General features: G+C 28.9%; 1 protein-coding gene and 1 long non-coding RNA gene across 2 annotated transcripts in view; both read left to right on the top strand.

Annotated features, from left to right (window-relative positions):
- The window catches only part of LOC111620944 (vacuolar protein sorting-associated protein 35-like), a 39,986-nt gene extending 29,229 nt beyond the window's left edge, over positions 1-10,757 (top strand). The window contains exons 8-14 of the mRNA XM_023362967.1: positions 800-1,024; positions 1,112-1,267; positions 1,961-2,083; positions 6,619-6,798; positions 7,019-7,258; positions 7,334-7,477; positions 10,559-10,757. Of these exons, the coding sequence (XP_023218735.1) occupies positions 800-1,024; positions 1,112-1,267; positions 1,961-2,083; positions 6,619-6,798; positions 7,019-7,258; positions 7,334-7,477; positions 10,559-10,738 (1,248 nt within the window). The 3' untranslated portion in view covers positions 10,739-10,757. The remainder of the gene's footprint in view (positions 1-799; positions 1,025-1,111; positions 1,268-1,960; positions 2,084-6,618; positions 6,799-7,018; positions 7,259-7,333; positions 7,478-10,558) is intronic.
- Positions 10,758-12,463: 1,706 nt separating this feature from the next.
- Positions 12,464-13,811, top strand: LOC111620934. The gene is made up of 2 exons (XR_002755979.1): positions 12,464-12,647; positions 13,358-13,811. It is a non-coding gene; the product is annotated as an uncharacterized LOC111620934 (long non-coding RNA).
- Positions 13,812-14,494: the final 683 nt, after the last annotated feature.

Genomic DNA, 14,494 nt, shown 5'->3' with positions numbered 1-14,494 from the left:
GAGCGAATACGTAATTAGCAAAAAAAAGTTGAAATAAAGTGATTAAACAAACATTATTACGAATATCGTAAATAACAGTTCACAAATGCATATATAGAAATATTTTTTGAAGGGGGAAATGGTCTTCACAATTTGAAATCGATCGAACACACTGCTCGAATGCTAGTGTAAACGCACGCCATCTATCGTAGGATAAATGTACTATGCCAAAAACCTTCGCTGGAGTGTATTAAAAAACTTTCCGAAGTTTTATGGCAATCGTACTATGCCACAAACCTTCGCGGGAGTATATTAAACAACTTCCCAAAGTTTCATGGCAATCGGATAAACGGTGTGGTAATGCATGAAGGACATAAGACAGACACACAGACAGACATACATTCATTTTTATATATATAGATTTGACTTTATTTTGAAAGTCGTCATAAATTTACCTCTAAAATTCATAATAAAATAATGAATTTAATCTTTTCTCATCACTTTTATACATAGTTTAAAACAAATGACACACATTGTTTGGGCACAGCCATGCTGATAGCAGAATATTCAATTTTACTATTTTACAGATTTAGATATGGTTAATATATTGTGTGTGGTTTAATTATACACTGACTATAACATCATAGGATGACTGTTTTTTCTGAATACAACATGTTTCCTAAACAATGTTAACAATATAATGTATACAGCTAGAATAATTGGCATTTGTGGTTGCTTCCTTTTTGCATAACTCTCTCAAAAAAGTTTGATTAAAAAAAATTCCATATGAAAAATTTTTTTAGATTATCTGTGATTAAAGGATACTTTTTTTTTTAGAGTGGATTATAATACATCAGTAGCAAAAGAATTGCTAAGGTTACTGAAAATTCCTGTACAGAATTATAACAATTTATTGACTGTATTAAAATTAGAACATTTTGGAGAACTATTGGATTTCTGTGATTACCATAGTCGCAAAACAATGTCTACATTTTTAGTCAATAATGCTTTAGAAAATGAAACACTGATACCAATGCAAGAACAGGTTAGATATTTATAATTGTTGTTGCTATAAGTTTATTTCCAGTGTATTTTAATTTTGAAATTTGTAATAATGAATACATCTTTATAGGTAGATCAAGTTCTGCTATTATTAGCTCCATTAATACAGGATCAGCCTGATCAACCTCCCGATGACAATGATCCAGATGATTTTGCTGAAGAACAAGGTTTAATGGGTCGTTTTATCCATTTAATGCAAGCAGAAACAGCTGATCAGCAGTATCTGGTAAGATGATGATGATACAAGATTTATCTTTTATTTTCAGTCATTGCTACTGCATCAGAGGATTATTATTATTATACATTAATTATAAAAACCATAATTAAAGCAGTTATATAAATTAAGATGAAAAATACTGTTTTCTCAATTGTAACTCATTTGTTTAGATGAAAGTGCCTCAATATTTTAAGATAACAACAGACCAAGAAAAACTAATCTGGACAATATGACTTTGTTTTTCCAGTAACACATTTTTGGGTGTTACCTTGATCAATGGACTACTCTTTTTCTCTCTCCTCACAAAATACTGTTTTTGGGATTGCAGATTGAGATATTTGTAGGACTCTAGGCTTCTACATATGAACAACTTACTACTTTTTGGGCCACTTTTAAAATAATTTGGGCTACATTTCGAGGAATTCTGATTTATTTTTTATAAAACCTGTCTGGCAACCTGTGAGTTTCTCACCAGGTGTGCTGTTTATCTGTAGTTTATTTAAACTATTATTATTATTATTTATTTATTAATGAAAATAGCATTCTGTATACATAGACGTATTCCATTTGCTTAATAAATTACATCAGTTATATGGCATTTGGCATATTGCACAGAAATATGTAAATCTTGAATAATTCAAAATCGTGGTTATTTTATCCCTTGAATTTCAAACTAATGAAGATTTCTTGTATTCTTTTCAGATTTTAAATACTGCAAGAAAGCATTTTGGTAATGGAGGAAACCAAAGAATAAAGTATACATTACCACCTTTGGTATTCCAAGAATATAAACTTGCATTTCGATATAAAGAAATTAATGAAGAGGTAATTTTAATTTATTAATGCATTTTATATAATTATTTAAAATGAACAAATGTTAGTGAAATTTGACTATTTATAATTGTAAATATCTCTAATCATTTTGAATTCCAAGTTTATAAAAATATATAAACTTATTATAAACTTGAAATTGCTTTTGCTTATTGTGATATTTTATAGTTTTTAAGAATTCATACAGATTTTGCAGTTTTAATAAACATTGTTTACAAAATTTGCATAAATACCTTGCAAAATAGAAGGTATTTAACCATACAAAAAGAAATTTTTAATCAAATCTGTTGAATAACTAATGTTTGTGAAGTTAGTTATTTATTATGAAAACTCAGTGTTATAGATTATATAAAATTATCTGAATTTATCACTAATCCTATAAAATTAGTCATATTTAGGTGTCTCTCTGGAAAATTTAAAAATATTGCCAACCATTTCACCAGTTTTAAACTATTTTTGCCATTTCAAATTATTTATCATCTCCAGTTTTACTTACTAATTAATGTAGGTGCTGGTAGCTTTATCAGTTTGGTAGCATGTAGCTTTTGCTTTCAAGACATTGAAAGCAAAAGTAACATGTTAAGCTGTCTTTTAGAAATAGGAATCATTTTTGAATAATTTTTAAATGAATAATTCTGAATGACATTTGATCACGATGTTGAAACAGTATTTCACATGTTCTGTCATGTCAAAATTTTTGTTTTAGTCTACTGAAGAATGATTAAAGTGAAAAATGTTATCCCAAAAAATTCCCAAATTTCCTCTGAATTGATAAAAAAAAATCTCCAATGTGGAAATGCTGGGCAGCAGTGCATAAAAACTACCTTCAGTTCTCAATGTCACTTCTACGAGGCGTGTCTGGAAAGTAAGTACCGTTTCGTTCTACCATTGCAGTGGTAGTATCACAGTTCAGCACCTGCGCACATGTCTCTCTGGTTGATTGTTAGTCCAGTGATGCCATTACAGCTGGATTGTGTTGTTTTTCCACATGTTAGTGAGCATTCAAAATGTTTTAAGACTATTGCCAATCCCGTCAACTGTGAAGTGCATTCTGTAATATGGTTTTTGAATGCAAAGAATGTTAAGCCAGTTGAAATTTATTGTCAACTTGTAGAGATTTATGGTGAAAATGTAATGAGTGATGGAATGGTTAGAAAGTGGGTTCGACAATTCAATGCTGAACGCACTGATGTTCATGATGAAGCATGGAGTGGCTGGCCTTCTGTTGTCAATAATGGTTTGGTTGCGAAAGTGAATGAAAAAATTCCTGAAAACAGATGATTCACAATAAGAGTTCCACAAATTTCAAATACTGTTTTGCATGAGATTGTTGCAACAACCGATGTTCAGCAGTGGCTGTCTTCACTGGCGGCATCTTTCTTGTTAGGTGTATTAAGTTCACGGGCACTTGGCAATTGCGACACGGAACTTTCCAAATTGGTGATACAACACCACCACGTAGCGCTTTGGAATCGAGTGGAAATACTCAAACGCTGTGATGAAGGGAACTTGATATACATTTGGGAGGCCCTCCTCACAAAACTGCTCTCCCCGTGCAACACCCCTACCCTCGATTTACCGGACGTCTGGATTAATTTATTCAGGCGGTTAAAAAACCAACAATAATTTTGCATTCTCTTCCCGCACCTCCTACATGATTCAAAGCACATACATGTCGGCCCCTTTATGTGCGTCTTTTTACGTGTGTTATGTATTTTAAATTATGTCCCGCGCTTTAATATTTAAAATTTAAATTTTAACATAAACTTGCACTTGTGGATCTATTCCGATCGGTTTCTATGCTGTCTATGTTAAGGCGCATGCGTGCCAAAAATTTTATACGTATTTACAAAGTGTTTTAATTTAAATTCTAAAAATTTAATTGTTCTTAATAGACATCTAATTGGCTCTCATGTTATGCATGTTAAGGTGCACGTGCGCCAATTTTTCGCGTTCACAAAATAATTAATAGCCACTCCAATCGATGTTTATTTGTTTTAAAACGCATGCGCACCAATTTTAAATGTTTAATTCTAAAAATTTAAATTTAAAATCTTTTTTGTATGTTCAAAAACGGCTAGTATCGTTAATGTTTTAAATTTAAATGTATGGTTCGAATTCTTTATTCGAATTTAATTTTACCTGAAGACGACGTGCTTATTTACGTCAAAAGCGCTCGTAAATTAAAATAATTTCAAGTATATTTAACGCCTCATAGACTGACGTTCTTGGAAGAAGAAGTTTTGATTGGCATCTTTCTTTGAAGAGGGTATAGACAAATTGGTTTCCCAATATGACAAATGTCTGAACAATGGTGGTATCTATGTAGAAAAATAGTTTCAGACATGCTCTTTCATGTAAATTTAAAAAATTTAAATATTGTAAATATTTAAAAATAAATTTTGTTTTGAAAAAATATTTTTTTATGCGAGTTTTTCCAAAACCGTACTTACTTTCCGGACATGCCTCGTACTTTTCTGCCCAAACTTGTTGCATGACATCATGAAATAGCTAGGTGTGTCGTGCACGGGACTTCCATCGGGAAGCTAGACATTCTGTTGTTTTTCCTGGAATGTGCTTTGTGATTCAGTTTCATGCTGAATGTTGAAATAAGCAGATTAGGATTTTTATCACCACTTGCTATCATCAGTATTATATTATTTTCACCACTTTAATAAAAATATCACCAAGTGGGAATTTTGGTGCTATGCATTGTAATCCCTGCATATTGACATGTTATCAGAAGAAAAATCTATTTGTATATTATGAATACATGTTTATTTCATAAAATATTAAAATGAAATGGCTTAACAAAAAACCAAATTTTAAATTAAATTAATAAATATTAAATAGTAGATAATATCCATGTAAAGTGTAGATGGATATTACATGTACTTTCACTAATGTATATGCATATTGTGTTATCAGATGCTTTGTTTTTGATTATGGTTACAGCTGATATTTGAATTAACAATTCAATACAGATAAATTGAAATAAATTATTCTGAGTTCATTAATCATTGCATTTTAAAAGATTAAGAACTTTATAGTAATTGTTTTTCATTATTAACAAAAGACTAAAGCAGTGGTCACCTTGCAATTTCCAGCCAGACTGGCAACTGTAACCATGACAGATATTCTCGTTAACTGGTAAACCCCCTTTAAAAACTGGCATGACTGCAACCACAACTAAAAACAAAAAGTTTGTTCTACTTGCATCAATTGCAAATGCGCATCCAATCAGCAAATGTCTTTGTGCCATGTCATATGATGGAAACATTGAAAATCTTTCATCATCATGGCAGAAAGTAAGAGGATTGATACTTTTACAGAATTGAGATTGATTGAGCTTATTCAGGCTAATGAATGCCTGTGGGATTTTAATTCTTCATTTTATCGAAGATTTTATTTTTTCGTGTATTCTCACCAGCTCTAACAAAATGATTGCCTTTTTTTCTTTTATTCATTTCAGAAAAGGAACTGCTGGCCATTTTAATAAGAAAAGTGGCTAAAATTCTGTAAATACTCTGAAGTAGAATGTAAACTGTCGGTAAACTCACAAAAATAGTCAAAAACAAACTACTGTAATTTTATTGGTTTATTATGATGTCACATGTTTTCGAGTTGCAACACCAATGAACAATGTGACCATGACAAGATGCATGCAACTCACGCTCGCACAACTTGTTGCGGTTACAGTCACCTGTGCAGCTGGAAATTGCTGGGTGTGACCACTGCTTAATGAAAGTTCATGTCATTTGACAAATATTTTAAGTATTATTGTAAAGGAAATATTTAAAGTGATTTCTTTCTTTTCCACTTGAATAAAGACTAAACTTAAGTTGAGGTGATGTCATTTTTCAAGTCTGATCGATTATTCAAATATTAATGCTTGTTATTCTGCATTAGTCAACTATGCACACAATGACATTTCATTTGCATAGTTATCATATTTTTGTGCATGTAATTAATCATGAAGAATAAGCCAAAAGTTTCCTGTCTAAATAGATTAATACAAAAAAAAAGTTAAAGAAATAGTAAAATTATTCAATATTATCCAGTTTTGAAGAATATCCAAAAATAATGGTTTATTATGTTTTCATCTCACCAAAAGACTCAACAGTATTAAAAACACATTCAATATTTTAATGACCATTGAAATATTCAATGAAGTTTATCATCAGTATTAAGTTATTAAAGATGTAAAATTCAGTGTAGTTGATTGAAAGATGAGTGAGATTAATTATTTAGTGAGATTTGTGACAAAGGATAAGATTTATTGATGCATTATATAGTTGCTATGGATACTTATAAGAGAGAATAATTTCTTGTATTTTTTTTAATGTTAATTGTAATTACTATTTGAGTATTACATATAATTGGTATTATTGAAATTAACATAATACAATAAATTTTACTCACATAATCTAAGTTTTTTTTTGTGTTTGTGGGTAAGATAGTTGTGATTTTCAAAAATCAAAATCTTTTTAGAGTGAAATTAGAGAGAAATGTATTTTTTATTATTTTAGGATGATAAATGGGAGAAAAAATGTCAGAAAATTTTCCAGTTTTGTCATCAGACTATTACTGCATTGATTAAAGCTGAGATGGCAGAACTTCCTCTTCGGCTTTTCCTTCAGGGAGCATTAGCTGCTGGGCAGATTGGATTTGAGAATCATGAAACAATCGCTTATGAATTTGTATCTCAGGTATATACCACAATATTTAGGCATATCAAAAATAAACTTAGTTCAATGTTTTTATCAAAAATACCATTACTAATTAATTTTACAGCTTTTGATAAATTCTGCAGCAAAACTTAAAATTATTTACAGAATACAAATTTATATTTTTTGTTCTTTTATACAAAATATTTTTAAATTTTTTAAATAAATGCACATGATATATAAAGATTTATTTTTTCATCAGGCATTTTCTCTATATGAAGATGAAATATCTGATAGCAAAGCACAATTGGCAGCAATTACACTTATTATTGCTACAGTAGAGCAAATGCTGTGTTTCAGTGAAGAGAATCATGAACCTCTTAGGACTCAATGTGCTTTAGCAGCTTCAAAATTATTGAAAAAACCTGATCAATGTCGAGGCGTGAGTGTTTGTTCACACCTGTTTTGGTCTGGTAAAAGTCAGGCAACTAAAGGAGAAGAGGTAAAGTTTAGTTTTTTATTTTAATAATTTAGAAAACAACACAATACTAATTATATCATTCAATATTTTTCATAGATGCATGATGGTAAGAGAGTGATGGAATGTTTAAAGAAAGGTTTGCGTATTGCAAGCCAGTGCATGGATTCCAGTGTTCAAGTGCAACTATTTGTTGAAGTTTTAAATCATTATGTGTACTTTTTTGAAAAAGGAAATGATCAGGTATTATTATTTTTTAAAAAAATGTAAAATTTACTTACAAGAAGAAAACATTAAAAATAAAAAGAGTAACAAAACAACAAATGATAAGAGTATTAGAAACTTAGAATGATCATGTCATATGATACTCAATTAATTTTTGAAATTCTTAAATTTGACTTAGAAGTATGATAAACTTATTTGGGTGGTCAGTTAATTCGTGTTATTTTTTAGATAGCCATATTCTGATAATGACCTAAATATGATAGTCAAACATTTTACTTAGATATCACTAAGATTCTGAATTATAAGTTAAACATAGTAGATATGATGATATTTCTTTTTGTTGTATTCTAGATTTTTTATTTTATATTGGTTTTGAAAATTTTATAAAAAGAAGTAAATTATTTTTTTAATCTTGAAACAGTATCAGTTTGGATTCATAGAGAAATAATTAATTCAATTTATTTACATATGTTCATAAATTACATCAAATTGTGGCCTTTGACTTCTAAGACTTTGATAAGAAAATACATAATTTTTAAATATGTACTGATATCATATATGATGATGATTAAAAGAAGTCATGAATTATGGACAAACTAATATAGACTATTGACTTTAGATGGCACTACAAGAAAACATATTTATGCATCATCCATGTACAGTCAAACTGTTATATGAGCATTAAGGGACTGGCAAGATTTACTTGTTAAAACCGTTACATCACTGCTTTTCACGAATATGAGTAAGTAGAGGAGAATGGGCATAAACTGTAGGGTGCACTCTGCAGGTGGCAAAATTTGTAGCTGCATTATGCATTACTGATAATTACTGAAATCTATTTTTAATTCTAAATAAAAAAGTTAATAAAAAAGTTATAAATATAAAATATATTTTTTAATAAATATAAATATATATNTCATACAAACCAAACATATAAGTAAATAAACACTGATTTAATTAATTTATTAATAAATATAAATATATATATATATATATAATTTTTTTTATGAACTGATATATAAATACAGTCGACCCCCCCTATAACACTGTTGATCATTCTGTTTTATATGAATTCCATGTTGTACGAGTCACTTAGATTTTACAAATACATGAGCTGTTCACAGTCCGGCACATGTATTTGTAAAATTTAAATGACTCATACAACATGGAATTCATATAAAACGGAATAATCAACAGTGTTATAGGGGAGTCGACTGTAAAGCAAACACCAATTTTAAGATTTGTAGCTAAAAAGACTAACTGAAATCAGACATATTAATTAGTATGATCTTTAATTATGAAAAAATAAATTGTTTAATATTAAAGATCATACTAATTAATATGTCCAATTTCAGTTAGTCTTTTTAGCTACAAATCTTAAAATTGGTGTTTGCTTTATTTTTTAATAATTTCAATACTGTCAAAGATGACAAATCTTCCTACACACTTTGAAGTTTTTAGCATCACACAACTCTCAAATAATTTTTAATTTTTCATATACTGAGAGAGATTTTCTTTTTGTCATAGACATCTTTCTGATAGAAGAGTTCGTTTCTAACTAGATTATACAGTAATTTCACAGTTGTACTGATTAGGTAAATTAGCAGAATAAGGCTGGAAGCTAGTCAAGAAAGAGGGGGGAGGGCAATCTCCAAAAAAAAGTTAAGTGATAAACATGTGTGTAATCCATACAGGTTGTAAAACTAATTATCCAGTGGTCATAAAACTAAGTAATCCTTTCAGTTTTATATATCCCAAAAAAAGAATTTGTTATTGCATTTCTTACTTGAACAATTAAGAATGTTCATGTGTTTGCCTAGCTACTGAAAATTTGCTCAGTGTAGAGTAATACCCCGAATTTATGCAATAGGTGGGACCGAGTGATAACCGCGTAAGTTGAATTCGCGTAAGTCGGGGTATAATCTCACAATTTGTGTAAACTCAAGTCGCATGTATGTAAGCTAATAAATGTTCTCGTTAATCTTATCTCGTGTTTTGATTCGTTCACGGTTACAAGAAATCACCACATAGTCTCTCGAGTCTCCATAGATATAACAAACACAGAAATAAATAACACAAAATAAATTGTAGCTATGTGTCGATTCTGTGCTACACATCCGAACATGTAAGCTGAACAAGTGTGTGGGGGGAGTGAGTAATCAAGACTTGCGTGGCGCTCAAACAAAAGACGAATCAACGAGATTTGAAAATCGCGTAACTCCAGGTTCGCATAAGTCGAGGTATTACTGTATCTGTGAAGTACCCTTGTTATAACTGTGAGAAAATGTATGGAAACTTAAAATTGTTATGGTGTTTTGCTCATTATAACTGTGGAACTCATTATATCCAAGTTTGTTATAACTGTGCTCAACTGTATATTAATACATACATTGTATTATGCAGGAAAAAAATGTGTCCCTCTGGATTCAACTATGTATATTCATAAAAAGGAATAATTTATCTTATAGAAAAAATTTTGTAGCTTATTCAAGGATGTAACCAGAAATTTGAGTGTTGATCTTAGCATAGGTAATTAGGCTATTGTAAAAAAGTAATAGCTTACAATCAGTGGCAGCACATTATTATGCAAGGAGCTACCAAACCAATACAGCAGTGTCTCACACATATGCAAGCTACATGCAAACCAATGATACATGTCATCACAGTACTCAATAAAAAGTGAACAACTATTAAATTTTTATTCTTTGCCATGTTGCAGCTGACTGTTCATGTAGCCTAGTGTTTGAATCTGATATGCCTGTTCATCCAGTAATCATCTGCTTGTGACATTTTTTTAACACTATATTTTTAAATGCAAGTGGGATAGCAGTAAGGGGTGGAATAGTGTTAGTGTGGGAATACTACTATATATTGCTACATTCTTGCTTATTTTAAAAACAAAGTGCATAATTTATCATCATATTATAATAAAGTAATACACATGTTTAATTGTAACAAGAATTTTTTTCATGATTTTATATTATATCTTCCTAAATAAAATCTTAGAAGTGTAAACCTTTCAATAAAAAGTGAAATTTTAACAATTATTTGAATTTCAAATTTTACTTTAAATTTTATGAATTAAATTTTACTTATCAGGTAACAGTGCAAGTCCTTAATCAACTTATTGCAAAGATACATGAACAGCTTCCTGGATTAGAATCAAATGAAGAAACAGACCAAATCAATAAGCATTTCCAAAACACACTGGAACATTTACGAAATCGTATGGATGCACCAGAAAATGATGGACCATCATATACTGGATTAGTATTATAAAAGTAAGTTTTATTTGATATTTAACAGTTATTGAATTTATGTTTGCTTTCTTTATATATGAAATTTCTTTATTTTCTCTAACATATTGTTCAATAAATTTTGTATCATTAATGATACTTATTAGCTGAAAATCAATCTTAGTTTCTATGGGTTCAAAATTGAAAAGAAAAAAAAAATATACATATGTAAATAAATTACAGTAAATAACTTAAATTCAAACATCATTTTCTACATTGGCAAAACAATGTAGAAAATGTTGATGTTTGAATTTAGGTTATTTACTGTAATTTTTCCTATACATAATAAATTGCATTTATTCCACTGTTATGCATTTTATAAGAGATCATTTTTATTATTAGTGAGAAAATATATTTTTGAAAATAACNAAAGAATTTGTTATTGCATTTCTTACTTGAACAATTAAGAATGTTCATGTGTTTGCCTAGCTACTGAAAATTTGCTCAGTGTAGAGTAATACCCCGAATTTATGCAATAGGTGGGACCGAGTGATAACCGCGTAAGTTGAATTCGCGTAAGTCGGGGTATAATCTCACAATTTGTGTAAACTCAAGTCGCATGTATGTAAGCTAATAAATGTTCTCGTTAATCTTATCTCGTGTTTTGATTCGTTCACGGTTACAAGAAATCACCACATAGAGTCTCTCGAGTCTCCATAGATATAACAAACACAGAAATAAATAACACAAAATAAATTGTAGCTATGTGTCGATTCTGTGCTACACATCCGAACATGTAAGCTGAACAAGTGTGTGGGGGGAGTGAGTAATCAAGACTTGCGTGGCGCTCAAACAAAAGACGAATCAACGAGATTTGAAAATCGCGTAACTCCAGGTTCGCATAAGTCGAGGTATTACTGTATCTGTGAAGTACCCTTGTTATAACTGTGAGAAAATGTATGGAAACTTAAAATTGTTATGTTGTTTTGCTCATTATAACTGTGGAACTCATTATATCCAAGTTTGTTATAACTGTGCTCAACTGTATATTAATACATACATTGTATTATGCAGGAAAAAAATGTGTCCCTCTGGATTCAACTATGTATATTCATAAAAAGGAATAATTTATCTTATAGAAAAAATTTTGTAGCTTATTCAAGGATGTAACCAGAAATTTGAGTGTTGATCTTAGCATAGGTAATTAGGCTATTGTAAAAAAGTAATAGCTTACAATCAGTGGCAGCACATTATTATGCAAGGAGCTACCAAACCAATACAGCAGTGTCTCACACATATGCAAGCTACATGCAAACCAATGATACATGTCATCACAGTACTCAATAAAAAGTGAACAACTATTAAATTTTTATTCTTTGCCATGTTGCAGCTGACTGTTCATGTAGCCTAGTGTTTGAATCTGATATGCCTGTTCATCCAGTAATCATCTGCTTGTGACATTTTTTTAACACTATATTTTTAAATGCAAGTGGGATAGCAGTAAGGGGTGGAATAGTGTTAGTGTGGGAATACTACTATATATTGCTACATTCTTGCTTATTTTAAAAACAAAGTGCATAATTTATCATCATATTATAATAAAGTAATACACATGTTTAATTGTAACAAGAATTTTTTTCATGATTTTATATTATATCTTCCTAAATAAAATCTTAGAAGTGTAAACCTTTCAATAAAAAGTGAAATTTTAACAATTATTTGAATTTCAAATTTTACTTTAAATTTTACGAATTAAATTTTACTTATCAGGTAACAGTGCAAGTCCTTAATCAACTTATTGCAAAGATACATGAACAGCTTCCTGGATTAGAATCAAATGAAGAAACAGACCAAATCAATAAGCATTTCCAAAACACACTGGAACATTTACGAAATCGTATGGATGCACCAGAAAATGATGGACCATCATATACTGGATTAGTATTATAAAAGTAAGTTTTATTTGATATTTAACAGTTATTGAATTTATGTTTGCTTTCTTTATATATGAAATTTCTTTATTTTCTCTAACATATTGTTCAATAAATTTTGTATCATTAATGATACTTATTAGCTGAAAATCAATCTTAGTTTCTATGGGTTCAAAATTGAAAAGAAAAAAAAAATATACATATGTAAATAAATTACAGTAAATAACTTAAATTCAAACATCATTTTCTACATTGGCAAAACAATGTAGAAAATGTTGATGTTTGAATTTAGGTTATTTACTGTAATTTTTCCTATACATAATAAATTGCATTTATTCCACTGTTATGCATTTTATAAGAGATCATTTTTATTATTAGTGAGAAAATATATTTTTGAAAATAACAAAGTTTAGATGAAAAACTTTTTACTTTAATAGTAATAGTTAATAATTTTTAGTTACTATGGTAAATATAAGAAAATAAGCTTGAAAAATTCTTAAATCTCCAGCTCTTTTGTTTTTTCCAATTTTATTGCAAGATAAAGAAAGTAATGCTAAAAATTCATCCTTTTAGTGTATAAAAATAAATTTTTTATATTTACTATTAAAAATATAATTTGAATTATCAAAAAATTCTCAAATTTATATAAATGTTATGTTCAAATAGTGTGTAATAAATTTAGCTGTAGTTTCTATTATACATTTAACCTGTGAATTTTTTATTTTTTCTAGCTTTATTTATAATTTAAGAATTCTTGTTGATTTGGAAGATTTGAAAGAGAAATTGAATGAATTAATTTTGGCAAGCTTTTTAATTGGAATTTGTTTTTTTTATACATATAATTTACACTGAAATTGTACAAAATATATTTAACATTAATAATGTATAAGAAAATAACAAAGAATAATGTTATGTATGATACTTTGTATTCTCATTGAAAAAGAATTAAGGCTTAGTTTGTACAGTAAAACTATTGTTTTTTTTTATTTAATTTAGTCTTATATCATTAAATCAAGAATATGGAATAAGTGCACTAAGATTCTTGAAGCAAATGAACAATGGTATTTTGCAGAAACAATTTTGAAAATATTTTCAGAAGATCATTTCTGAAAATAAATTGTTGGAGATTGTATAAATTTCAATATGATTATTGTAATTGGCTGATAAATAAACTGCTTGTCTATATTTAAAAATTGTTTTTAAATGGCACAAATTTTAAGACATTACCACCAAACATTATTGTGAACTTTATTTAGAAAATATCGTAAAGAATATTTCGTCTTTTTGCTCTATAAAAGGTAGAAATGTATAAACTTCCATTTGCCAATCTGAAAGGTGTATAAATTTTTATTTTATTAAAAACTTTTCAGAATATTTATCCACACTGCAAACAGTAATGTTAGTTACATGTGTGAAAAACTTATTTTCTTCATTTTTTAATTTAAAATAATGAACAAAAGGAAATAACAATGTAAACTATTGAAAACATACAATATTTCTGATTAAATGCATTAAGCCATATAATTGTAACTATAACACAATCTAGCCACAAAATTGTCTATTATGCCATTATAGGGAGTCTCTTTTACTTAAAAGAAATTCTTGAATACATAAGAAATTCGAAGATGTAAATATTGAAGCTGTCAGCACAAAACCAATATTAGAAAATGAATCTTTGAATTCTGTTAAAGCACGATTCTTTGATTAACCAGTAATAATATGTCTTCGTATACCGTTCCATTATATATTTTTGATATAAATGTGTTGGTTAAAAAAACAACTTTATGATTTTATAAGTTTCGTTTCTTCACGTTTTTAAAATGTAAATTGAAATATCTCAAAGTCCTGATAACTATGATATCAATGAT

The sequence above is a fragment of the Centruroides sculpturatus genome, unplaced genomic scaffold (genome assembly GCF_000671375.1).
Source record: "Centruroides sculpturatus isolate CEXI.00-Female unplaced genomic scaffold, Cexi_2.0 scaffold252, whole genome shotgun sequence".
In the NCBI taxonomy this organism is placed as follows: Eukaryota; Metazoa; Arthropoda; class Arachnida; order Scorpiones; family Buthidae; genus Centruroides; species Centruroides sculpturatus.
The sequence above is the reverse complement of the archived record's forward strand: the minus strand, read 5'-3'. Positions and strand labels throughout refer to the sequence as shown.